Here is a 27,675-nt window from a genome sequence, read left to right on the forward strand (position 1 = left end):
AGTCCCAGCCGGCGGCCAATACCCTCTTTTCTTCTTCCTTTGGTCGCCCCTGGCTGAAACAGCGGCGCTCTCATTGGCTGGTCCCTCGTAAACTGACTAGGCGGGACCACGCGCGGGGAGCCCTCGTACAATTGGTAGAAATCTACGTCCGTCACCTCGCGCCCGTTTCCAAAGAGAAGAGCCGAAAAAGGGTTTTACCGCTTTTTATTTGAACTTTCTGGCGGGAGAAAGTTCTAAGGAAAAGATTTCTGGACCCATTTCGAAAAGAAGACGGAAATATTAAAACTGTGGCTCCTGCTGCTTCTCCCCAGCTCTTTAGCGAAGGAGCTGTCTTTATGCAAAGGCTGGTAGCTAATCTAATAATTTCAAAATATTGCCCCCAGAATTCTGGACCCCATTAAGAGGCGTGGGACACTCCCCTTCATATATATCCTCCTGCGGGGTTGGAGAGATCGTGCAAAAGAACTTGCCTACACGATCTCTTCAATTTGAAACGTTTGCAATACATTGCCTGCTGCTAGAACTATCATCACATCGCTTAACTGCAAACATTTTTCAGTCATCTCGCTGAAAGACAAAATCTCACTTTTAAGAAGAAAACCTAAAAATGTAAACCTTAGACACAGACTACACATTGCCAAAATTTTATTTATTCAGCTACGAATTTTCAGTGAAATTGGTAGCAGAGGAGGCCATAAATAACTGAAAGTCATAGATAATCTGAATATTGACTTTTCGGTATTTTTCTCCTCTAAACTTTTCACCAAAGGCGGTATCAGCATTTGCACTTTTTTTCCTTTTCTTGCCTTTCTAAGGAAGTTGCTGCTGAGTCATAGAATGGCTCATATTAGGAGAAAGGAATTTTTTCTTTCATAAACAAACACATATATTAGGAGTAGAATGAAAAACGTTTTGAGTGACTCTCACTGTTGTATAAGTACTGCATGTCCAATGCAGAGAAATTAGACAATGCAGAGAGGCAGAAAAAAAATTGTCTCTATCCAGAGAAGTCGTTACCAACTTTGTTTAAATCTACATCTATCTAAATACAGTCATGCATCCCTTAACAACAACAAAGTTGTTAGGTGATTTCGTCGTTGTGTGAACATCACAGAGTGTGCTTACACAAACCTAGATGGTATAGCCTGCTACACACTGTAGTAGGCTGTATGGTCTAGCCTATTGCTCCTAGGCTACAACCAATACAGCACGTTACTGAACCGAATGCTGTAGGCAATTGGGACACAATGGTATTTGTACATCTAAACATAGAAAAGCTACAGTAAAAATACGGCATAAAAGATAAAAAATGGTATACCTGTATAGGGCACTTGCCATGAATGAAACTTGCAGGAATGGAATTTGCTCTGGTGAGTCAATGAGTGAGTGATGAGTGAATGTGAAAGCCTAGGACACTGCTATACACTTCTGTAGTCTTTATAAACACAGTACACTTAGGCTACACTGAATTTATAAAAAATAATTTGCTTTCTTCAATAATTAATTAACTTTGTCTTACTGTAACTTTTTTACTTTATAAACTTTTTAATATTTTTAACTTTTTGACTGGTGATAACACATAGCTTAAAACACAAACACATTGTATAACCGTACAAAAATATTTTCTTTCTTTATATCCTTATTCTGTAAGCTGTTTTTTAAAATTTTTATTTATTTATTTATTTTTAAAGATTGGCCCTGGGCTAAGGTCTGTTGCCAATCTTTTTTTTTTTCATCTTCTTCTCCCCAAAGCCTCTCAGTACATAGTTGGCTGTCCTATGTAGGACGCTGCCTCAGCATGGCCTGATGAGCGGTGCTAAGTCTGCGCCCAGGATCCGAATGGGCAAAACCCTTAGCCGCCAAAGTGGTGCACATGAACTTAACCACTTGCCCAGGGGCCGGCCCCCGTAAGCTGTGTTTTAAAAATTTTTAAAATTTTTTTACTTTTTAAACTTTTTTGTTAAAAACTAAGACACAAACATGCACATTAGCCAGGCCCACACAGGGTCAGGATCATCAGTATCACTGTCTTCCACCTCCACATCTTGTCCCACTGGAAAGTCTTCAGGGGCAACAACACACATGAAGTTATCATTTCCTACAGTAACAAAATGCTTTCTTTTGGAATATCTCCTGAAGGGCCTGCCTGAGGCTCTTCTTAAAGAGATGTCACTCTTTTCAGAAATATGTCCATGGTGATTTGCTTGATTTCTTTCTTTTTTTTAATCATAGTACTGATGTCTGAAATTTTCTTTTAAATGCATAAAAATTAGGATGGATTAGTGGATAGAAAGAGGCATGGACAGGCGGATTTGTATGCGATAAAATACATATAGTAAACTGTTACTTGTAGAATTTAGGTGGTACATATATAGGTGTTTAGAATATAATTCTACTAACTTTTCTGTGTATTTGGAAATTTTCATGAATAAATGTTGAGGAAAAAATTAGGTGCTGAGCCTGAGAGGATATCCTGTGCAAGTGAGGGGCCGTGAAGATTAAGTTTAATAGTTTCACAGTGAATCCACCTCTCCCTGTGGGTCTGCCAGAGTGTGAATAATTAATCTACAAGGGAGAATTGTCATTGTAACTCTTACAGTAAAGTGAACAAAGAATTTATTTTATTTTTTATTTTTTTTTGCTAAGGAAGATTTGCCCTGAGCTAACAGCTATGCCAGTCTTCCTCTATTTTGTATGTGGGTTGCCGCCACAGCATGGCCACCACTGAATGGTGTAGGTCCATGCCTGGGAACTACACCTGCTCTGCCACAGCGGAGAGAGCCAAACTTAACCACTAGGCCATGGGGCCGGCCCCAAGAACAAAGGATTTTAAAGATGAAAATAGTAGTACTTGATGGTAAACTCCAAAAAAGAATCATTTTAGGGGCCAGTCCAGTGGCTGAATGGTTGGGTTTGTGCCCTCCACTTTGGTGGCCCAGGGTTTCGCTGGTTCAGATCCTGGGCATGTGTAGCCGCCCCTGATGCAGGAAGGGTTAATAATCACTGGAAAAGGCTTGCCAGCAAACTGTGACCCAGAGGTGAGAATGCCGGTCAGCCAAAGATGGGTAAGACCCCCAGGGCGGGGCAACCTAAGACAGGCGTGGTCGCCTGGGGGCACAGATGGAGACACATATCGATATCGGGAGCAGGAGGGGCCGTTGCCTAAGAGACCTTGCCTGCTCCGAGATAAAAATATACGAGCACAGCAATAACATGATAATATCAAAACAGAGGCCAAGGGAGGGCTCCTTGAAAAATCACTAAGAATTCTTGGCATTCGCTAATTACTTCATCCAGAACACCTGTGTATGTTTAACAGATGTAAGCTATGTATATATTGAAATGCTGGTTATAATAAACTCAGAGTGGCCATCAGCCCTCTCCGCATCTATCCTGGTGTGTACATTGGATCACGACACCGACAGCATGGGCTTGGCACTGCTCATTGGGCCATGCTGGGGTGGCATCCCGTGTGGCGGAGCTGGAGGGACCTACAACTGGAGTGTGTAACTGCGTACTGGGGGCTTTTGGGGAAAGAGGAAAAAAAAAAGATTTGCAGCAGATGTTAGCTCAGGTCCAATCTTTAAAAAATAAGTAAATAAATAAAAAGAATCATTTTAAATGTTCCACCTGTCCGTGTTTATTCATCTACATCTTTTTCTTTATAGAAAAACATGTTCTAGGTTTAAAAAAAGAAATCAAGAATAAGTAAAAGATAAAAAAGAATAGAAATCAGTCATAATTTTATTCCTCAGAGATGAATACTAGAAAATAAACCCCAAATGTGTTTTATTTATTGTTGTCTCCTCTGTGATTAGAACAACGCCCAGCACATTTGCTGTTGAATGATTTGGGATGAGTTGCAGAAAGAAGAAAAAAAAGCAACATGTAGAGATAAGTGTAAGTGTATCCTAGTAAAGCATACACGCCAAGCAAAGGTGTAAAAATTTGGAACACATGGGCCACATGCAGGAGACGAGGGATTTGAGTCTGGCAGAGATTAAAATCTGGGAGTTCCTAGATTAATATATTTTGTTTTTCCTATATGGCATTAAAAGAATTTTTGATGAGATCCCAACCTTTAAAAAATCTGAATTTCCAGCTTCTTTTGACAAAACGGAAAGCTCTGGAAACATTGGGATCCCATTCCTACATGATAAAAATAGGCTGGAGCTGAGTGGAGGCCGTCCTTAACAAAGCTCATGTGTTCCCTGAAGTCACCTCCAAGCTCAACTCACTCATTTAGATTCCCTCCTAGACCCTAAAGGCAGTAGAGTTTTCAATCTCTGGTAGGAGAACTCTGGGACTTGATATTGGAAGTCAGGTTGGGGTCAGAGATACAAGGCCATGGCTATCCAAATGGGCAGTTTGTACTTAGTTCAGTGGGCAAGAGGAAGGATTGGACAGCATTCTCTCAGTTACTATTATTGTGTAACAAACCACCCCAAAATTTAGTGGCTTAAGACAACAATAATTTCTTTGGTTCATGATTTTGTGAACGGGCAGTTTTGGTTGGCTCAGCTGTATGGTTCTTCTGGCCTTGACTGGGCTCACACATGTGGCTGGGTCACCTGTTGGGATACCAGGGCTAGTATGACCTCAGCTGGGGCAGGTTGCTCCATGAGGTCTCTCATCCTCCAGCACACTAGCCCAGCTTGTTCATGGCTGGGTAAGGTTCCCAGAGAGGGAGTGGGAGTTTGTAAGGCCTCTTGAAACCCAGGCTTAGAACTGGCACACCATCACTTCTTCTACATTCTATTGGCCAAAGCAAGTCACGATGCTAGCCCAGATTCAAATGGTGGGGAGGAAGACTCCACTTCTTGACGGGAGGAGCTACAAAGTCACATTGCCAAGAGATGTGAATACAGAGAGAGAGGACATTTTTGCAAAGAGTCTGTCATAGTTACCACTGGAGGGGTATTTTTGACAATATCATTTGGAGTGGGATATGCTCAGTATGACTGGAATTGTGTTCTATTTGTAACAGAAAAGTGCTGCCAATCTGTACCAATAAATAACTTCATGAAAGGATTTGAGAGAGACAGATGCCCAGCTTGTGCCTCTTCCAGCTTCTTGTCCAGGGACTCCTGAGTTTCAGTTTGAATACACAGCTTGGTGAAAGTCAGACAGTTTCTCCAAGATTTCTGTAAATAAGTGAACAGAAAGTGAGACAACAGCAGGGAGCTGACAGCTATGATAGAAACATAAAGATGTTTCTATTCTTCACAATAGTATAGAAACTGCATTCCCCCGGGTCTGGCTGGGGCCTAAACCACCATCTGCATTCATGCCTTTATGATATGAAGTTCTCTCTTACTTGGTCAACTTTTAAATACAAATAGCTTGTGGGAAGGATAAACTCACACATTAGTGTGAATTAGTCTCGGGTATTAGATTCTCTAATACCAGGAGGACCCTGGGTTGTAAGAGAGCCTGGAAGAGGGAGGAAGAAGACATGGGAGAGTTTGAAGGAGAGGAAGGTACTACACAAAACATTGTCGGCTTCTCTTCCACCCTGAAGGCTAATTCTTCAGGAAGCACCATTGAGTCTGTTCTTCTGCTCTGTGGTGGCAAAGAGAAAGTTTCAGATAGAAGCTAGGCCACAATTTTGATTTTTCACTCCAAAAGGTAGGCATGGTAGTGAAGGGAGAGGAAGGGTGAGGGATGAGATACCCTCTCATGTGTCTGTTAGAGTGATTCCCAATGGACCACCTATGAGACAGCCTTAAAGAACAGTCCTCATGCCACAGACGTCTGTAAATACTGATGATGTCCTTGGGGAACTGCCTTAAAAGGTTGGACACCTGTCTCCTTAGTTTGTGTCTCAAGGCATTTTATCTTCAATAATGAGTGTGCTCCACCCCCTTGTCTATAACTCAAAATACTCTCTCATGAGTGCCCCAGGATATATGCATAAGACTATTTAAAGGGGCATGGTTCCTGAGAACAAAGTACTGGAACAACTAAAATATCCACCAATAGTGGAATGGGTAAGTGAGGTGCATGGTTATCTAATGGTCCACTATAAGCAGTGAAAATGAATGAGTTGAAACCATCACATTAGCATGGATGAATTTCAAATCATGATGTTGAGCAAGTTATTGTAGAATATAGTATATCATTTTTGTTCTTGTACATGAGAAACCAAATAATATAGTGTACCTAGTTGTAAAACTAGAAATAAATTTTTACCACAAAAGTTAGAACAGTGGTTACACCTGGAGGAGGGGGGAGGAATGTGAAAAGCAGGGAGTCACAGGATGTTGAAAAAAGAAAAGAAGGAAGGAAGAGACAGGAAGGGAAGGAGGAAGGAAAGAGAGGGAGAAAGAATATAGGTTAGAGAAGTAATCTGCCTTCTCAATACACTTTAGACTAAACCACACCCTTAGAGCGGGGTTTCTGGAGTTCTGTAGCATTGATACGTGGGCTGGATAATTCTTTGTTGTAGGGTGCTGTCCTGTGCATTGCAGGATGTTGAGAAGCATCTATTCACTAGATGCCAGTAGCGCACTCCACCCCACCCCACCTCTCCCGAGTCTCCCAAAATGTCTTTAGACATTGCCAAATGTCCCCTGAGGGGCAAAACCACCCCGGTTGTGAAGTACAAAGGAAATCTTTCACATGTGTGGCTCATGCTCTTTAGACCAGAAAGGTCTACCTTTAACAGAGGGTCGCCTGGAGGGCTCATATGACCGGCAGTCATCAATAATCTCCTGCAACTGTGAAGGGCAGTCTTCACCCAGAGGCTCCTGGTACCGGTCCATAACCACCCGCTGGTAGATCTGCTTGGAATCAAAGCCTAGCATAGGAACAATAGGATGGGAGGCTTAAAAATTTGATCTGGCACACATCTCTCTGGATGCTGATGGCTGGCATCAGAACTAGAGACTCTGAGTATTGAAGAAACAAGAGCTTCCAATGACCCATTGACCAGCCCAGGCAGTGCCCACATTGGAGTACAACGCTCCCAGGACAGCATTGATGGGAATTTCTAGTCTATCGGAAGGAGACCCAATCCCAGCATCATCTGAGCCAGGCTTCACACTGGTTACCTTCAAAAGGGACCTTCCCAGTGGCAATTTCCCAGAGGACGATTCCAAAGCTAAAAGAAAACCAAGAAACTGAATAACCATAATGTTTCTCTTTTCCTATGCACCTCTAGGCATTTCCAGAAAATTCAGTGAATTTTCTGATTACCACCCGATCCCACTCAACAGAGTTGAGTTACAATGGTCCTCAAAGGTGGGGTTTGCCCTGGGCTTTCCCGTCTTGTTCATCTGAGTTAGAATCTGCACAAGAACATGAACACACCTGTATATTTCAGCTTTTATGTCATATTTACGATACACATTTTCCAGTCTCTCAGGTGAGATGTATGCTGCAGAAATGACTCTCTCTGCTTCTTTTCCCTTAGTTCCTCGACTGATGGAAGTCTGTGTTTTGCTCAACTCAAATCCTGCAAGCTAGATAGAGAGGTGACTTAGAGACAAAAAGAAACAGCACGATCTTGGGAGTGGAGTAGAGGGCAGGGAGTTGGTGCTACACACAATCGTCAGCGGATGGTCTTTTGCCTCTGGGATTTATTTCCAGTGCTGTCCTCTGCCTGTGTGGCTACTCCAGCACTGGCATTATGGGTTCAACTTACAGCACATCGACCAAGAGATACACAAAGAAGTGTCTTCTATATAAGATGGGACAATGAAGGTTACTTGAGATAATGGCTGTAAAGCACCTGTAAGACTTGGTGAGCTGTAGTTGTTCTGGTATTACTACGTTAGATACAGGGCTTTCTCACCTGAAGACTCAACTTCCTTATGTCACCACGTGACTTTCTTTCTCTCAGAGCAGATGAAAAAATGACTTGGGAGCATCTCCTCTCTTCTTTCTGATCATATAGAGTGGCCAGCCTGTTCCTTTGGATTTAATATAACTGTAAGTTACCCCACCAACCCTGCATGTCCAACGCCATGTTCTTTGAAGCCACAGCATAGTTAATGGCAGTGTATATTCTCCTTGCTCCCGGCACACCTGTCATTAGCACCATCAGTGTGCAAAGGGCTGCCAGCCCCAAACTCAGCCAGATACCCAAATCTGGGGGCAAAGTCAGGAAAAGGATTAGACATTTAGATGGCTCATCCCCCTTTCATTCACAAGTTCACTGAGCACTGACATCCTCTGACATCTGGCACCATGTTAGATACCAGGGATGAAAGGCTGAATAACACATGTTACGGTTAGGTGGGATGAGCACCATGAGTGTGGTGTAGACATGGTGCTTTGGGAGCACTTAAATCATATCAGTGAGGGGGAAAGGGATCCGAAAGGCGGAAAAGGCCTGTCTTCTGTTATTTGAAAGCTGTTCCGGATGCTCATAAGGCTGGAAAAAAGAAAGCCATCAATGGATGACAAAGAAAATATTCTTTTAGCATTTGGGAATTGTGGACATTGAATTAACAAAACATTTTCCTCTTCCATTTGAGAATCTGACTTTCAGTTAACTTTTTGGTTCCATTCCCCTGGGAACCTGATAAAGGCACACTGTCACCTATGCTCCTACGTAATATTGCTGATGATAAAAAATGACTGTTGATTGGTAAATTGCTTATAGGTGGGGGGTCAGGAGGAACGGGGACTATAAAGAGCTGATGGGGATGCTGGGCTTTGTGGTGACTCATAACTAGCATGCCCCTTGTGGGGACACGTGAAGGTGTGCCCAGAGTCGTTATAAGAGAATATTGACTTCTGTAGGTCATGAGGCTTCTACCCTGGACGGCCTGCACACCCCTGAGGGGAGCCTCTTTCTCTAGCACCTGGGGCAAAAGCAAAATAAATATCTCCTGGATGACTGTGGGGACAGCTGTGGGGACTACCACTGGAGAGAAGGATTTGATGCTGCCCTGCTGGCAAGCTGTGTTTCCTGCCTGATACCCTTCTAGGTGACTCCCAATATCAGTGAGACCTATGGCAGTCCTGTGAGTCCGAATGCTTAGTTGGACCTAAGAAGATCCCTTGGTGGGTGTTGGAGGGATGTAGAGGTGGTGTCCAAGCACCTCAAGGGAAATGGCTCTTAGCCTATTCCTGCTAAGCAGGCAGTGAGGGAAGACAAGCATCAGAACAGCAGACAGGATTGAGTCTGTCCTGCGGTGGGCACACAGAAAGGTGTCCAGCCAGTGGAGGAGTTGAGCTCAGTTCTAAGGTTAAGGCAGAGAAACAAGCAGGCACAGCACTTCTAGGAAACGTGTCCCTCTCCCACCACCAGTCACACAGGCCAAATCCAAAGAACCCCCTGGAAGGCTGCACTCACCTTCACTTTGTAGCCATCAGTTACCAGGAAGCTTGTGCTGCTGATGTTTCTGTGGAGTTCTGGAGATGCTTCCGAATGGTGCAACCTGACATGACCAAAGGCAAGGAGAATTAGTGACCTTTGCACAGACTTTCTTGGGGGCTTGACAGTCATTACTGGGATAATGAGGCTGGTCAGTATCACGCCTTCTTCATGGGTAGCTATCCATGGATAGGTGGGGAAACCAGGATGCAGAAGTGAGATTTGACAGTTGTGTACTGTGAGTGTAGAGCAGAGCTAAGATGGAACCCCAAGTGTCCATTGGACAAGTGGGTGTGACAGTCCTTGGGGAGCGTGTATGATCTGGTACTAGAGGTCACGTTAGGTGGAGAAAGATGAAGGTGCCTCTCTGGTTCTCTGCCTAGGGAGTGATGGGCAGATCAAAGTGCCCAGAGGCATGGCTGGATGGTTGGACCATGCCTAGGATGCTTCTGGTTGAAACAGGATGTGAAGCTGGGATTTCCTCCAACTTAGTAAGTGGTAAGTGCTTTGGATTGATGGAGCCCCTGCATCCCAACTTGGTCATTATCATAGTAACTGCCTTAGGTTGAGTTCTCCCAGCAGCAGATCATGAGCCAAGGATTTGGGTACAAAGTGATTTATTAAGAAGGTATTGCTAGGCAAAACTGGCAAGAGAGTGGAGGAAGCAGTATAGAGAAGAAGAAGGAATAAAGCGAAAGTGTGATTTCACTTGAAGTTCCAGCCTCAGCATGATCCCATGGGGCTCTCTGGAGGATAATTACCCTTCAAGGTTTGTTCCGCATGAAGCAAAGAATCTGGACTTTTGTACTCACACCTGTTGTTCAATGGCGATGGACTGGGAGCAAGGGGGATTGAGACAGGAACGGTGGAGATAAAACTCATGGGCACTTTCAGCTATCTATAAGGGCAAAGGGGCTCCAGCGCCCACGGATAGTCCTCTGTAGATGGCAGCCGTGAGGTGTCAGCAGCAAAGCATGCCGAGTGGGGGATGAATATGCAGAGCCGGCGAAGAGGCCGTCTGGATGGGGCACTGACAGTATTCCCTACAGTCCAAAATTACTTCTTATAAAACTCACTAGTGTAGGGAGGCCAGAAGAAATAAACTTTATGATTTCAAAGAAATAGCTAGGCAGGGTCTCCAAAAGTACGGGATAAGTGGTATGCAAGATGACATCGTGACAAAATTATTCTCTCTTCAATTTATTCCAGTCTTTCTGATCCTATCAAGGAGAAAGTCTTGGTTGGTGTCAGGTGTCTTTAACATCTCTCTAAATCTGTTAATATCTCCTTTGTACAAAGAAAACGTGGGTCTGAATTATGGACCTTTGGCAGGCAGCATGATTCAGCCAGAATTTCATAACGTTGTTTTGGTTTCATTTGTGGTCACCTTTTTGTGGCAAGTGATTCTAGTTTCCAATTTATGGTAATAATAGAAAGTATCCTTTTCTTATACTTATTTAGCTTCTTAAAAAGTGAGCTATTTTAAGGAAACATATGAAGTAAATAATACTAGCAGGATTGTGGATATGGTAGAAACTATGGAAGTGGTCTGTGAGTGACTGACCTTTGGGGATCCTTGGGCTAAAGGAAGCACAGACTATATGAGAGTAGGTAGAGTTGACAGATAAAATACAGGACATCCAGTTGATTTTGAATTTTGGATAATCAATGGATTTTTTTAGTATAAATATGTCCCAAAATTCCATGGGACATACATCTCCTAAAAAATTATTTATTAATTATCTGAAATTCTATATATCTGAAATTTTAGTAAAAGTATGTCTTATGTAATATTTGGGACATATTTATACTAAAAAATTATTCATTGCTTATCTGAAATTCAAATTTAACTGGGCATCTTTTTTTTTTTGTTTGCTGAGGAAGATTTGCCCTGAGCTAACATCTGTTGCCAATTTTCCTCTTTTTGTATGTGAGCCACTACCACAGCATGGCCACTGACAGACGAGTGGTGTAGGTCAATGCCCAGGAACTGAACCTGAGCGGCCGAAGAGGAGCATGCCTAACTTACCATCTAAGCCACTGGGGCTGGCCCTAACTGAGCATCTTGATGTTTTGTTTTATTTTGCTTTTTTTTTTTGCTGAGGAAGATTCACCCTGAGCTAACATCTATAGTCAATCTTCCTCTTTTTTTGCTTGAGGAAGACTACCCCTGAGCTAACATCTGTGCCAATCCTCCTCTACTTTATATGTGGGTCGCCACCACAACATGGCTGATGAGTGGTATAGGTCTGCACCCAGCATCCGAACCCATGAACCCAGGCCGCTGGAGCAGAGCACACAGAACTTAATCACTATGCTGTGGGCCAGCCCTAGGATTTTGTATTTTTATTTGCTAAATCTGGCCACCTTAAGAGTAAGATCTGTCCAGCTCCATAAGAGCAGCCTGGACAATAAATTCCACCCTCAATTCTGTGAGCTGGTGCTCACTGGGCAAAGCCTCCTTTTCCCTCCTGTCTAAGGTGTTCTAATCAGAGTAAGTAGAAAACAGCTTATGGAAGGCGAGACTCGTGGGGCTTCCAGCCTGTTCTCTCATCACATCTGGGATTATCAGCAGGGGAGACAGACTCATTCCGTTCTTCTCGGTGCCCTTTCACCCCCTCTGGTACCTGTACAAGCCTTTGGCTGCCTGCAGGACCAGGACGATGCGCAGAGCAAATATGATGTCCTTGTCCTTGTCCAGCAGTTCTCGCAGGGTCCCGAGCTCACAGTACTCCATGACGATGGAGAATTGAGGTGGGGTCACTGATGGAAAGGAGCCAAACACTATGAGGATCCTGCTCCACTCAGAGCTCTCACTTTCTGCAGCCCACCTCCCCCTCTCTCTACAGAGACAGACTCAGCTCTGCTGCGAGTCTCATTTCTCCCCCACCCTCTATCCCCATCTCACACAGTTTGCTCCCCGACCTCCTTGAATGGGTCAAATACCTGCAGAGTTCCCATACCTCTTCTTCGTGGTATAGGGTATGTCATAATTCTACATTTGGCTTAGCTACTTGAGTAATGTCCCCCCCACTCAACTGTAAGCCCCAAGAGTACAGAGTCTGTTTTATTCATACAGTGCTCACAAGGAGCTGAGTAAATATGTGTGGAAGGAAGGAATGATGCACAGACTTCAGGGGCTGGTGAGGTGAGGGAAACTCAGACAAGAAGCCGAGGTCTCAAGTCATGGGCCTGAGATGCAGGAACCAACACACACAGTGTCAGTCACTCAGTCGTCACCCAGGAGAATAAACGTCACTGGAAGTTTTCGTTCAGGCTGGAATTCTAAGCCCCAAAATCAGGTCACCTGAGGCTGTGGAGAAACTTCCAGAGGGGATAAAATGGGGGTTGCTCTGTCCTTTCTGTAGGCAAGAGCAGCAAAACAGAACCAGCAGGAGAAGCCATGCCGTGAGGGAAAACGCGGCCACATTAAAAAATAAAAATTAAAAAGAAGCTGACACATCAGGTTCTTGGCAAAGAGGCGGTTAATTTAGTTTTTAGGCTTAATCTACACCGATGACGATCAAGGTTAGATTCCTTGTTTAGGTCAGTCAGCCTTATATTTGATAGCAACGAAATGCACCCATCACCTAGGGCAACATCTGAACAAGTGCCCTCTCAGTTCCCAGTGGGCTGGTAGGAGACATGGCCACATCAGTGCAAACCAGCCCTCTGGCTGAAGCCAGCTTCAAGCCCTCTTCTCAAGAAAGAAGATGGGAACTTGCATCCTGGGAGTGGAAACAAATTAATGTTGATAGTAATACCACTGTGTAGATTTTGCCCCTTTGACTGTTCTTTAAAAATGCAACACATTATAGCACAGAAGATATATGACAGACCACCAAGAGCATGACCTATCCCAGAAGCACCCTTACCTGTTTCATCAATGCAAATCCCAAATATACGCAGGATGTTGGGAGAATCAAATTTCTTCATGGTTCTGATCTCATTATTGAAAGTATGCCTCACTATTCTATGAGGATAAAAGGGGAAATTAAGATTTCAGGACTGGAAGGTCCCCCAGAGAACATCTGGTGTAGTGATTGTCTGTGTATGTGTGGGGCGGGAGGGACTGTCAGCATCTCCTGGGGTGAGAACTGGTGCTGGGATGAGCTTGGTCACTGATGGCAGCATATGGAACCCCTTAGATGTATTTGGCAGCAGAATTAGCATGTACGATACATGCTACAACACAGATTTACCTTAAAAATGTCATGCTAAGTGAAAGAAGCCAGACACAAAAGTCCACATATTGTATTATTCCATTTGTGAGAAATGTCCAGAATAGGCAAATCTATAGAAACAGAAAGTACATTAGCAGTTGCCTAGGGCTAGAGTTGGTGGGTGGGAGTGAATGGGAGGTGACTGCTAATGGGCATAGAGCTTCTTTTGGGGATGATGAAAATGTTCTAAAATTATATTGTGGTGATCATTGCACAACGCTATAAATATATTAAAAGCCATTAAATTGTACACTTTAAATGAGTGAATCTTATGGTATGTAAATGATATCTCAATAAAGCTGTTAAATATAATCTCAGTCAAAATCTCAATGTGTATTTTGAAGAATGTGATAAACTTTCTCTGATACTCACTTAGCTAAGTCACCCTGAGAAAGAAGAGTCAAGAAGAAGGAGATGCCTTACTAGATATTGAGAATTACTACAAAGTCATAATAAAAACAAAACAAAACAAAACACAGTGTGTTAATGGTACAAAGACAGGCAAGTTGACCAGTGGAACAGGTGAGAGAGATCAGAGCCCCATCCATGTCTAAATAGAAACTTCACATACAATAAATGGGGCACCAAAAATCAACAGGGAAGGACATTTAATAGATGGTGTAGAGAAAATGGACTCACCATGTGGACAAAAATAAAACTAGGCCCTATATAACATCACATACAAAGGTGGATTCCTGCAAGCTTAAAGCCTAAATGTGAAAAATAAAACTGTAAAATTAATAGAAGAAAATCTGGAATAACTTTGCCACCTAGGGTTGGGGAAGGGCTCCTCAAGAGCACAAATTTTGGTGGATTTGATTACAACAAAATTTAAGAGGTCTGTTTGATGATGGACACCATGGACAAAATTAAAATGTAGATAACGTGATGAGAGACGACCTTTGGAATACTTAAAACTGACAAGTGATTAATTTCCACAATACATAGGATCTTCTACAAACTGACAAGACAACAACAGCAACTGTGACAGAAAAAAGGGCAGAGGATATGAACAGGCACTATATAGAAGTGGAAACCCAAATAGCTAAGTCATAAGAAAAAAAATGTTCGAATTCATTAGTAAACAGAGAAATGCAAATTATAATAAGTATAAGATATTACTTTATAACTATAAGGATGAAAAAAATTAGAAAGCTGGATAATACCAAGGGTTGGTGGAGACATGCAACTACAGAGCTTTCAGTCATTGCTGGTGGGAGAGTAGGTGTATTCAATCCATTGTGAAGAATTATCAGGTAGAACTTAGTCAATTTCATATACGCAAATCCTATGATCCATCAGTTCCTCTCCTGGCAATATAGCCCAAAGAAATTCCCACACAGGTCCATAAAGGCATATATCATATTATTTTTGGTGGCGAAAAGTTGGAAACAGATTGGGTTCCATAACTGGAAAAATAGCTAAAATGTGGGTCTACACCACGGACAGCAATCAGAAGGAAAGGACTACAAGTCCATGATGCTGAGTGCAAAAAGTAAGAAAAGCAGGAAACAGACATACAACGCTACCATTTGTGAAAAATGAAAATGTATGCACATGTAATGACAACACACATTTTGCAAGAACACATACAAGCAAAACACTTTATTGTCTGTGGTGGGAGGATGGGGAACTGAGAAACATGAATGAAAGAGAAAAGATTTTTAAAAATACATGAATAAAAGACAGAAGTTTCTAGTATTGAGGTGAGAAGACATGCAATTAAGCGTAGGCTCTGCTCCTTAATAGTGGAAGGCAAGTCATTTAACCCTTTGGGGCTGGGCTTTCCCCACCTAAAAATGGAGACAATGTCCCTCTCTCCTTGGGAAGTTATAGGGAGGAAGTGGAATGATGCATGAGACAACTATACAAAAGGACTTACCCAATGCTTCTGGCCTGTGATTTGCTGAATACTTTTATGGCCACTGGAGATTTGTGGTATTCTCCTTTATAAAGTGTGCTGAATTCACCTTTCGTTAGTGGGATCCCATCCCATCCTGAAAGCTCCTCTTTCTTAATCTCCTTGATTTGATCTTGTGGGATCTCCTTCATGGGTTTCTGTAAGTCTGACCTCAGCCAGGGAGAAAAGGAAATAGAGTCAATGAGCTGAGGAAGGTGTCCTAAGGGAAAGAGGCATCTTTGGAACACGTGAGTGGGAAGCCCTTACACCATAAACCAAAGCTGGCACTGGCTGGAGTGTCCGATTGATGCATCTAGGGGAGAGGTGCCAATGCCTCTGAGTGACTGGTAAAGACACAGCTGGATGGTTAACAGAAATGTGTCCTTTCTCTCCTCTTCAAATCCTGCCTGTCTCTCCAGCCTAAATCTCCATTTCTACCCGTCTCTTTCACTTGGCACTTGAGCATTTAGCATCTTGTCTAGTCATTTCAGTTCTAATACTTAGATACATAGTTCAGGCTCAGTAACTCCACTACTGTTATGTGTTCACATGTCTCTCTTCCCTCTCCCTTCCTCCACCCCATGGCTGTGAGCTCCTGGAAGGCAGGGTCCTTCTCTGCATCTTAGTTTCCTCTATGTACAGGTTCTGTCATAAAGCAGATACTCTCAGTTTTGTTGAATGAATGAATGAGCATTTAAAATTTGATATGAATTTCTTCTTACAAATTCAGCAAAAGGATTGAAGGTGTGATGCTATCTAAAGGAAGTTTTCAGCACTTTGACAGGTGCTAGAAGATATCTTGCTGGTCAAGAAGCTCCCTTCAAATGCTGCTCTATGGACAAAAGCCTGGGCTAGCCACGAGCACATCCCAAAACCTGTTAGCTGCTTCCAGCCATCTAGCCCAGAAAACAGACAAGGATGGGGGTAGGGGCAGGCCGGAGTTCCTAGTAAACAAATGACTTCTAGTTTGGGGACAGTCAGAGGTAGCAGGGCACATGATAACTCACATTGCCTCACGATTCTCCCGGTTTCTTCTATGCTGATTTCCAATTTTCTCAATGAAGCTTCTACAATTTCATCTCCTGCAGGAAAAAGAGTAGCAAATACTCAAAAATAGAAATGCTAATTAAAAGCACACAGAGATACTGTTTTTTCACCTGTCAAATTCATTGTGGTAGGAATTATTACTGCTGAAAAATATTTATCTTTCTACTTCTAAGCACACAGGAAGTGCCTTGAAGCCTGGCCGTGTGACTTGCTTTGGCCAAAAAATGAAGTGAAAGAGATGTCAGGGAAGTTCGTGTCAACAAAAAAGTGCCAAAATATTGAAATATACTGGAAGGAAGACAGTGACATTGGAGAGTCTCCTGGACTTTGCCTGAATGAGAAATAAGCTTTTGTTTCCTTAAGACATTGAAGTTTTGATAGTTTTTTTTTAACCACAGCATAATCTAACCTATCCTGATTTATATACTCAGAAATATGTTTAAAAATTGATAACATACTATATAGAGTGGCCAACCATCCTGGTTTTCCCAGGACTGAGGAGTTCTGTGGACATGAGACCTTCAGTGCTAAAACCAGGAAAGCCTCTAATGGAAAAAAGTATGGAGAAACAGACACTCTCTATACATTGTTGGTAGGAGTGAAATTTGTGTAACCTCTGTGGAGGGTAATCTGGCAACCTCTATCCAAATTGAAAATGCTCATACTCTTTGATCCAGCAATTAGACCCAGTAATTCCACTTCTGGGAATTTTCCTAAAGATATCCTCAAATATATACAAAGATCTCATTGCAGGATTATTTACAATAGTTAAAAATTGGACACAAATGCCCATCACTAGGGAGCTGCTTAAATATATCTGGTCCATGTACACGAAGAAATACTAGACAACTCTATGGATATTTACACAGAAGAATATTCAAGATTATTTAATGAAAAAAGCAAGAAGCAGAACAGTGTGTCAGTATGTGGCCGATTGTGTAACAACAACAAAATACATACACTTGATGTCAAGGTGAGTCAATATACCTTGATGTCAAGGGTGAGTGGGAGACTTTCTTCTCATGCTGGGCCTTTTTTGTACCTTTTGAATTTTGTACCATGGGAATGTATTACGTAACAGAAATGTTTTTACAAAATTTAAAAGCGAGAACAGGAAGTAAATCCTTTCCTCTAAGTTGATGACACCAATATGCCTCCCACCTCCACCAGGAAATGGACCGATGAGTACAGAAGATTAGGAAGGTCAGGGACCAATCCTGCTCTTCAGCTGGGTCAGCCTCTACCCCGCCCCAACTTCCCTCTAACCCAGTCTCTGACTCTCTTTCTCCTTGGCAGCAGCTGTTTGTTTGGGGGATTACAAATGCTTCACTTTCTGTTATCCAGAAAAAGATGCATTTTTTCTTCAGGTCTCCCCAGACCTGATTTGTCCTGCTGGAGTCTCTCCTGCTGATATGACTTGGGATGGACTGCCCTCCCCATCCAGGTGGCAGAACAGTTCTTCCTCTGGGCTCTGGTGCCCAGAAGATTCATCCAAATGTCCTTTACCCTCTCCTCCTTCCTCTTTCTCCACCCATAATCCTTACAAGAGGGAAGGATTTGGAATTCATATCACCAGGATCTGTAAAAGCGTAAAGAGACCACATTTGTTTCCATTCTTCCGCCCTCTTCCTTCTTCTGCTGGCCATGGCTCCACTGTCATCCCCCACTCGAACCTAGCCCACATCTCATCCCCTTAGAAACTTGTCCTCCACTAAGTCAAACTAGGGCCATTCTAGTTTAAGCCATGGTCATCTCTTACATGGGCTCTATAGTGGTCTCCTAACTGGGCTCAACTCCCACTCTTGGTCCGCAGGGGTATGTTGAATTATTAGTCCGAGTTCTTCACTCCCAATGTAGGAGGAGGAACATACATCCACACCCTGGCCATAGCCTCATAACAGGCACTTTGTACTTCCTGTCCCTTCATGTTGGCTTTGGCCATGTGACTTGCTTTGGATGGTAGTGGACGTGATACAAGTAGAAGTTTCAAATGTCCTGGCACAGTTGGGCTTGCCTTGTTGCAATTCTGCCACAAGAACATTCTCTGGGTACTCACTGCTTCTTCAGCCTTGGCTCCAGAGTGGGACACATGGATAGACCCAAATTGGACCTGGTGCCTGGAGTCAAGCCCAGACAAGCCCACATGAGATGAGGAGAACCTCAATAGATCCACAGATTCGTGAGAATGAGAATTAATAACCATTGTTTTAAGCCTCTGAGTTTGGTATGGTTTGTTGTGCAGCATCAGTGCAGCAATAATTGACTAATACACATCAGTACGGTCCATTTGCCACATGACAGCCTGAGTGATTTTCTTTTAATACAAGTCAAATCATGACAGGCCCAAGTTTAAGGACCTTCCTTCAGTGGCTACCTATGACTCTTAGAATAAAACCTAAAATTCTTATCATGCCTACACAGCCCTGCATGACCTTGCTCCTTTATCTTTTGGCCTACGGTTCCCCACTTTCATCTGACTCCACTCTCTCCCTTGCCAACCACACTGAAGTTATCCTGGCCCTCTGGCTGTTCTTTGTACATACCAACTTATTCCCACCTCGGGGTCTTCACACTCACCATTGTCTCCGCCTGGAGTGCACCTCTCCTTCATCTTCACATGGCTTGCTCCTTCTCATTATTCAAGGTGTTCATTCAAATGTCACCCCATCAGAGAGGCTTTCCCTGACCACTCTCTCTGCACCCACTGTCCATTTCCACCTCCCCACCCCACTTACGACTTTCATTGCCTTTCAATAAAACAATTTACTTAGCCCTCTATCTGCAGACTTCATGTTCCATGAGGGCAGAGATCTCATCTATTTTGCTCTGTGTGTATCCTCAACACTTAGAACAGTGTCTGGCACACAGGAGATTCTCAATTTGTGTTTGCTTAGTTAATTAGTTAATTCTTCCTCCTGGATAATTTACATATTAACTGAAGATCCTGGATAAACTAAGGCTGGAAGGAATTAGCTTCTGGAATTTCAGGTATCACATCAAAAAGAGAATGGAAAGGCAAAGAAGAGGCATCAGTATTATCTCCCCTCCCTTTTGCCCGTTGGCTTGCCCAAATTTCACCGGCCCCCACCATATCCAGGCCCAGGGACGTTAGGAGTTCCGAGTCATATAAATAGACATCTACTCAAATGTCTTCAGCCTTCCTGCTCCTTTGGTAAATCAAAATGAAATTAATATGCCCCCATTTGCACTCCCTTTCCCCCACCCCCCACCAAAACCTTACCACTTTCCAGCTTTTGGAAGACTTTCCTGTCTTCCTCTGCATCCTGCTGATCTTCCTGTTGCCAGGACGCTTTTTGTCTGATGCTTGAAAGAAGGATCCGTTGATCCACCTGAAGTTGCAGTGAGAACTCTTCCCAGACATCTCTCAGCCTTTCATTCACTTCACTGAAGAGTATTTTCTCATGCCCTGCTGTTAGAAACTTCAAGATACTGGGTTTATTGCTGAACTCATGTATCCGCCCCTGGGCTTCCTGGAGGACAGCATGGAAACGGTCCAGGGCATTGATTATCTTATCAGGCAGGCTCCTCCCTCCTTCGGTCTGGAGCATTTGCAGAGGCTGCAGCAGGCCATTGACACGTTGCCCTAGACGCTGGCACTGTTTCTGGCAGTATTTCATCTCGTTACACTGTTTGTAGATAATCTGGCCCAAGGAGATGATCTGCCCCAGTTTCTCCATACCTAGAAGAAACTGATGGAACTTGTTTAAGTCCCAGGATCTCCTGCATATTTACTACTGGGCTAAAAGAACATCAAGGATGTCTGTGATTTAAATGGCTGAAGAGGTCTCCCCACTATTTTCATGTAAGGTAGAGACAGCCTGATGTCCACTGAAATCTATTCTGTCCTTCCACAGTAACAGAGTTAAAGCCAGGAAGTGTGGGCCCAGCTATATCTCCCAGCCTTTCTTGTGACTTGATGTGGCCATGTGACTAGTCCTCACCAATGTGGTATGAGTGGATATGATATATGCTACTTTGGGCTGAGGCAGGTTTGTCTCCTTTACGCACTGTCACCTGGATGCTAGGATGATGCAGCCCTAGGTGTGGTATAGCCCCAAGAAGGAAAGCAGAGTCCCAAGAAGGAAGAATCCTGGATCCCTGAATCATTGCTTGGAGGAGATTGGCTCACAGGCCTGGAATGTCTGCCATGGACTGTTAAGTGAGCAGGGAATAAATTTCTATTGCATTTGAGCCATTATATTTTGGGGCCGATTTGTTACATCAGTTGAGCCTGTCCTAACAAATGTATCCTGTCAAAGGATATGGATGGCAATAGGATGGTGGGTTGGAAAGCTCAAGCCCTGTCTAAAGTAGGCAAATGTTACTCAGCAAGTCACCAACTGATGCTCTTCAAGGATAAAGGGCCCAGTGGTGGAAGATCTCCCAGCTTTCAAAGAGCAGTCATAATCTGGATTTTTGTGTTCAATCTCCCAATTTAAAATCCTGCGGCTAAGTCGAAAAATGTTTTAAAACCTACGCAGTCCAACACTGTGTAGGTCAAATAAAACATGTTTGCCAACTGGATATTGCCCATGAAGCCCCAATTTGCAACCTTGCCCACAGTTGGCCAAGGATATTCAGGATAATAATAGAAGTTGGATTCTGTCAATCTCAAATATACCTTTCTGTCTCTTTTCCCAATGCTCGAGCATCCCTGCCTCCCTAGTCCTCACCCCAAGCCCTCTCTACCCCATTTTTAGCAAGCTGCGAATTGGTTCCAGCCTCCTCATTGGCCTAAAATCAATAAGACCTCATGTTGCAAGTGCTGCCCCCCCAAGAGGTATTTGCACTAAAGATTCTAAGGTTTTCCAGGCTCAGAGAAATTGTGGTGGACATTTGTGTTTCCCCACACAGCATCCATTTCTCTACTTCCTATTACTGACCAGGTTTTCAGTAGCTATCTGCTCCTTCCCCATTCAGCAATGAGTTTGCAGGGAATGGTCCCACCCCTGGTTCCAGGGGTGAGACATCGTGTGTCTAAGCCAGGGGTTTTCCATCGAAGGTGACTTTGCCCCTCTTGGGACTTTTGGCAATGTCTGGAGACATTTCTGGTTGCCACAGATGGGGAGCGGGTGCTACTGACATCTAGCGGGCAGAGGTCAGGGTGCTACAAGGCATAGGACAGCCCCCTCTCGCCCCCCCCACCCCCGCCAACAAAGAATTATCCAGCGCAAAATGTCAACAGGGCAGGTTCAGAAACTTCAATCTAAGCCATCAGACAATTCCTAATAGCCTATCACAGTGATTAGTTCAAAACTGGGCACCTGGGCCAATTTGAGCGGAGAAGACTATTTGCTGGGGAGCTTCCCTAAGACAGCCTGGGAAGCCAGCTTCTAACTCTTAACCTCTCTTTCTCTTCTCTGAATATGAGAGAGAAAGCATGAAGCCTGGATCCTAAAGCCTTGGAACGAAGCTAACCTATGGATGGCAGGATGGAAAGAAAAGAAAAATCTGAGTCTTTGATGACAACATTGAGCCACTGGTTTGAACTGACCCTGAAGTCTACCTCATTCCTCAATTACAGGTTTCACGAACCAATAACCTTGCTTATTGTTTAAGCCAGTTTGAATCATGTTTGTTATACTTGCAACTCAAGGCAACTGGGTTCAGGAATGAATGATCATAACAACGATGATCACAAATCTCCCTATTGACCTAACACATGCTAACTGCTTTGGAATCACGAGCTCACTGTGGTTTTCGTCGTGTTATAGATAAAGATACTGAAATTCAGGGAGATTGCATTTAAATAAGTACAAGGCCATGGAAACAGTTTCCAATGTACTTTTAAACAAAGTTAATCTCAACAGCTCAATGAAACAGGTTGGACACACATTATCAGCATTTTACAGATCAGATAGCCATTTGGAGAAGATAATTGGCCTGGAACCCAAATCTGGCTTTAAAATATGAGTAAGAAACTAGCAAAAGTGAACTGAGATAAGCAATCAATTGATAGACTTTCATTTTTGTTGCCTTAGAGTTGCATTGACCTGGCAAGGGAAATAGGTATTAAGGAATGACTAAAAAGACTCAATGGATCTCAGGGTATCCAGCTATTCCCAGTTGCTAAGCAGATGACTTCAAGGCCATTTCTTGGGACTGGGAGGGCAATGGGCTTTACGTCTTTCTCTGGTCCTCCGGAGACAGAAATACATGTGAAAGCGTTGCTCAGGGAATCTTGTGGATTTCAGCCGCATAGCTCCAAGCTCCAATTATCTTATTAGTAGCCTCATCAAAAAGCCATATCTCCGCAATAACCAGTCAGAAAAGATAATGGGAAAAATATTTCATTAAATGGCAATTTAAAACAATAAATTTTATAGGAAAAGTGATGGGACGGTATGAAGAAAATCACACAAATCAAAGCTTGAAGAAATGGAGAGAATTGTTACATTTCTGGTTGGTAAGACTAAAAATGACAAATCTGCCAATCCTTCCCAAATGTAAACCCAATTTAACGCGGTTTCAATAAGATTCCCAATGGTATATTTTGGTATTGAAACCAAATGATCGTAAAGTTCATTTGAAAGAGAAAATTAGTAGCCATAACCATGATTTAAAAAAACAGGTAAATAAAGGGACTTACCTATAAGATATTAAAATATTAAAAATTGAATTAACCAAAATCGTTTAGGGCTTATTAAGCATATGATAAAGATATTGAAAGGCTCAAAGGGACTATAACTACATATATACTTTGACCCAACACTGTGAATTTCTAGGAATTTATGCTGTAGAAAAGCTTGTATGTATATAGATAGACGGATACTAAGCTGTTCATTGCCGTGCTGTTTCTAATATGTAAAAACTACTAACAACTCTGATAAGAATGTGTTCATATGTTTTAAAAGTGAAAAATCTTAAAATGGTAGTAACAATATAAACCCAAAAAGAACTCCGGTGCCATTTCCCTCTCCCCTACAATAAAAAATGGTATGAGGCACTCCTTTTCTGAAGCTACATTTCACGTCAGGCTATTCTCCCTGTGCCTAAAATGGATCCCCGAGCTGGGTGGCATAGTGGTTAAGTCCGCGCTCCGCTTCGGCAGCCAGGGATTCGCAATTTCGGATCCCGGGCGTGGACATAGCGCTGCTGGTCAAGCCACGCTGTGGCGGCATCCCACACAAAGTAGAGGATTGGCACAGATGTTAGCTCAGGACCAATCTTCCTCAGAAACACACAAAAAGAACTGGAATTATCCATGTTGGTAATTTCCCCACTGACAACCGGGAGTTCGCCTGTCTAGGGCTGTTGGTGCAATTTTTCTGAGCCAGGTTCCCGAGGCCGCTCCCCGATCTCCACCTTGATCCCCACCCCTGCTCCGCTTCTTCCTTAGCAGGAAGCAGAGAGACCTGAGTAACTTCACCATCAGAGCGGAGGAAACGAAACCAACTGGGTCCTGAGTTCCAGAAAAGCGGACTATAAGTCACCCTCATCCCTACCCCGGGTTCTCCCATCACTGCCCGGGAATCCGGCTGCAGCCCCTCTGCGCCGCCCCTCCTCCCCCCCCACCCCGCCTCTGGGGCTCGAGCGCGCCCCGGGAGGCCCCGCAGACTCACCCTCGTCCCTCCCGAAGGCGTCCAATGTGTTCCAGAAAGTTCCAGGAAGACACAGGCTTCTCCGAACGCTGCCTGCTGCCTGCTGCCCAGGGGAGAAGTCTGCAGACGCGAGGCGGGGGGGTTGCGAGTCCAGAGCCTCCTTCCCTCGAGTACCCGGCGCTCTGTGCTCTTGACGGCAGTGCGGGATTTCATACGGGCGGCGCCAGCTGTGGCGGGGCGGTTCTGCTTCCTTCCGAAGTGAAACTCGAGACGGCACGTTGTGCCTAAGCCCAGCCCCTACACGGGTCCCTCCAATCAGCCTTTGAACGGCTGTCAGTCTTGCACCCTCCAAAGGCCACTGCCCCTGGGCTGGGACATGGGCAGGGAAGTCTAACGCGTTTCCTTGGAGCTTTGCACGTGGTTCTTGCTGCCAATCACCAGGCTCACGACGCCTGGCTCCCTAGAACCCTTTTCCAGGCATTTCATAGGGAAGCCTCCTTCCTTCCTCCTGGTGTTCTCCTCCTGTCCTTTAGACACTCTCCCTACCCTCCCAAATTCACTCTGTTATAGAGTACTCATGGGTGCCAGGCTCTCTGCTTGGGGCTGGGGATTCAGAAAGGAATAAGGTCCCAGGGAACTATTATAACCAGGACACAATATGAGAAGGATTGGATGGGCAAAAAACTGTGGGAGCCAGATAGAAGGTTCTTGTGTCTGCTTCTCTGTGTTTGAGAAGGGGGTTGGGGTGTGGTGGGGACACACACCTAAGTGGGAAAAAGAGCACTTCCTCCTCTAAGGTCATTGCAGAGCTTTCTGTTACAGTGTGAGATGTGTTTTATTAAAGTTAGCTGTGCCCCCAGCTGGAAAGTCTAAGTGATGTCATTCATTTTCTCATCAGGCTATTTTACTCTGAAAGGACAGACTTGGATTGTACAAAAAGATGTTATGGATTGGGAAGGCAGGGGTTGAGGATGTCTGGGGTGTTTGTTTATTCACTTTTTTGCCCCTGCTATTGTTCCCCATCTATCGCATCATTAGTTTTCTTCTTATCTTAGGTCAGCTTCTCTAGAAGCAGAGCCTGAGAGAGAGATTCAGGTACATGTGATTTATTGAAGGAAGGCTCTCAGGACAGAGGGTAGGATAGGGCAGGGGGGAGAAAAAACACTAAGCAAGGATGTGGTCTCAGTGGATTCTACCTTCAGCCAGATTCCTTGGGGAGGTCTGGAGCACAACGCTCTGGAGCAAGAGGCAGCTTCCATTCTGCCCAGGATAGGTCACATGTGAGATCACAATAAATCTTAACAATTTCAAGAAGCTTGAAATCATACCAAGTACCTTTTCTGACCATAATGGAATGAAACTAGAAATCAGCAGAAGGAAAAATTAACAAATACATAGAAATTAAACAGCACTTAAACAACCATTGTGTCAAAGAAGAAATCAAAAGAAAATTAGAAAACACCTCAAGACAAATGAAAATGAAACACAACATACCACAACCTATGGGATGCAGCAAAAGCAGTACTAAGAGAGTAGTTCATAGTGATAAATATCTACGTTAAAAAAGAAGAAAAATCTTAAATAAACAACCTAACTTTACACTTTAAGGGGCTAGAGAAAGAAGAACAAAATTAAGCCCACAGTCAGAAGGAAGGAAATAACAAATATTAGAGCAGAAATAAATGAACTAGAAAATAGAAAAAACCCAATGAAACTGAGTTTTTTTAAAAGAAAAGATAAACAAAATCAACAAACCCTTAGCTAGACCAAGAAAAAAGAAAGAGATTAAAATAAATAAAATCATAAGTGAAAGACATTACAATTCATGTCACAGAAATAAAAAGAATCATAAGAGACTATGATGAACAATTGTACGCCAACAAACTGGATAACCTAGAAGAAATGGATAAATTCCTAGAAACATACAACCTACTAAGACTAAATCATGAGGAAAGAGAAAGTCTGAACAGGGCCCCATGGCCAAGTGATTAAGTTCGTGAGCTCTGCTTCGGTGGCCCAGAGTTTCACCAGTTCAAATCCTGGACGCGGACATGGCATCGCTCATCAAGCCATGCTGAGGTGGCATCCCACATACCACAACTAGAAAGACCCACAACTAAAAATACACACCTATGTACCAGGCAGCTTTGGGAGAAAAAGGAAAAATAAAATCTCTCTCTAAAAAAAAAAGAAAGTCTGAACAGATCTATAACTAGTATGAAGACTGAATCAGTAATTAAAAAACATCCCAACAACAAAAGCCCAGGGCCGGATGGCTTTACTGGCAAATTCTATGGAACCCTTTAAAAATAATTAACACCAATCCTTCTCAAACTTTTGAAAAAAATTGAAGAAGAGAGAATACTTATAAACTCATTTACGAGGCCAGCATTACCCTGATACCAAAGCCTGACAAAGATACCACAAGAAAAGAAAACTACAGGCCAATATCCCTGATGAATATAGGTGCAAAAATCCTCAACAAAATACTAGCAAACCAAATCCAACAGCACATTAAAAGGATCACACACCATGACCAAGTGGGATTTATTCCTGGGATGCATGAATGGTTCAACATATGAAAATCAATTAATATGACACACCACATTAACAGAATAAAGGATAAAAACACATGATCATTTCAATAGATGCAGAAAAAGTGTTCCACAAAATTCAACACTCTTTCATAACAAAAGCTCTCAACAAACTAGGAATAGAAAGGAATTCTCTCAACATAATAAAGACCATATATGACAAACCCACAGCTAACATCATACTCAACAGTGAAAAACTGAAAGCTTTTCCTCCAAGATCAGGAATAAAGCAAGAATGGCTACTTTAACCACTTCTATTCAACACAGTACTGGAAGTCCTAGCCAGAGCAATTAGGCAGGAAAAGGAAATGAAAAACATCCAAATGGGAAAAGAGGAAGTAAAGTTGTCCCTGTTTGCAGATAATATGATCTTATACACAGAAAACACTAAAGACTCCATAAAAACCCTATTAGAATTAATAAGCAAATTCAGTGAAGTTGCAGTTTACAAAATCAACATACAAAATCAGTTGTGTTTCTATATACTAATGACAAACTATTTGGAAAGGAAATTAGGAAAACAATCCTGTTTACAATAGCACCAAAAAGAATAAAATACCTAGGAATAAACTAACTAAGGGAGTGAAAGATGTACACTGAAAACTACAAAATATTGATGAAGGAAATTAAAGACACAAACAAAAGGAAAGACATCCTGTGTTCATGGATTGGAAGACTTAGTATTGTTAAAATGTCTATGCTCCTCAAAGCAATCTACAGGTTCAATGCGATACCTATCAAAACCCAAATGTCATTTTTTACATAAATAGAAAAAGAATTCTAAAATTAATATGGAACCACAAAAGACCACAAATAGCCAAATCATTCTTGAGAAAGAACAAAACTGGAGGTATCACACTTTCCAATTTCAAAATATATTACAAAGCTATAGGAATCAAAGCATAAACGCCAACATACAGACCAATGGAACAGAATAGAGAATCCAGAAATAAATCCACACATGTACACTGATCTTTCTTTCTTTCTTTCTTTTTTTTTTTTTTGAGGAAGATCAGCCTTGAGC

General features: G+C 43.0%; 1 protein-coding gene across 1 annotated transcript; it reads right to left on the minus strand.

Annotated features, from left to right (window-relative positions):
- Positions 1-3,615: 3,615 nt before the first annotated feature.
- Positions 3,616-24,476, minus strand: MLKL (mixed lineage kinase domain like pseudokinase). The gene is made up of 11 exons (XM_014738452.3): positions 24,079-24,476; positions 19,737-20,205; positions 16,456-16,530; positions 15,431-15,614; positions 13,201-13,298; positions 11,953-12,088; positions 9,305-9,389; positions 7,312-7,463; positions 7,053-7,102; positions 6,659-6,799; positions 3,616-5,144 (listed from the first exon to the last, which is right to left on the minus strand). Exons 1-11 carry the CDS (start codon positions 24,268-24,270, stop codon positions 5,095-5,097), a joined length of 1,632 nt encoding a protein of 543 aa, XP_014593938.2. The 5' UTR covers positions 24,271-24,476; the 3' UTR covers positions 3,616-5,094.
- Between the last annotated feature and the right edge of the window lie 3,199 nt (positions 24,477-27,675).

The sequence above is a fragment of the Equus caballus genome, chromosome 3 (genome assembly GCF_041296265.1).
Source record: "Equus caballus isolate H_3958 breed thoroughbred chromosome 3, TB-T2T, whole genome shotgun sequence".
In the NCBI taxonomy this organism is placed as follows: domain Eukaryota; kingdom Metazoa; phylum Chordata; class Mammalia; order Perissodactyla; family Equidae; genus Equus; species Equus caballus.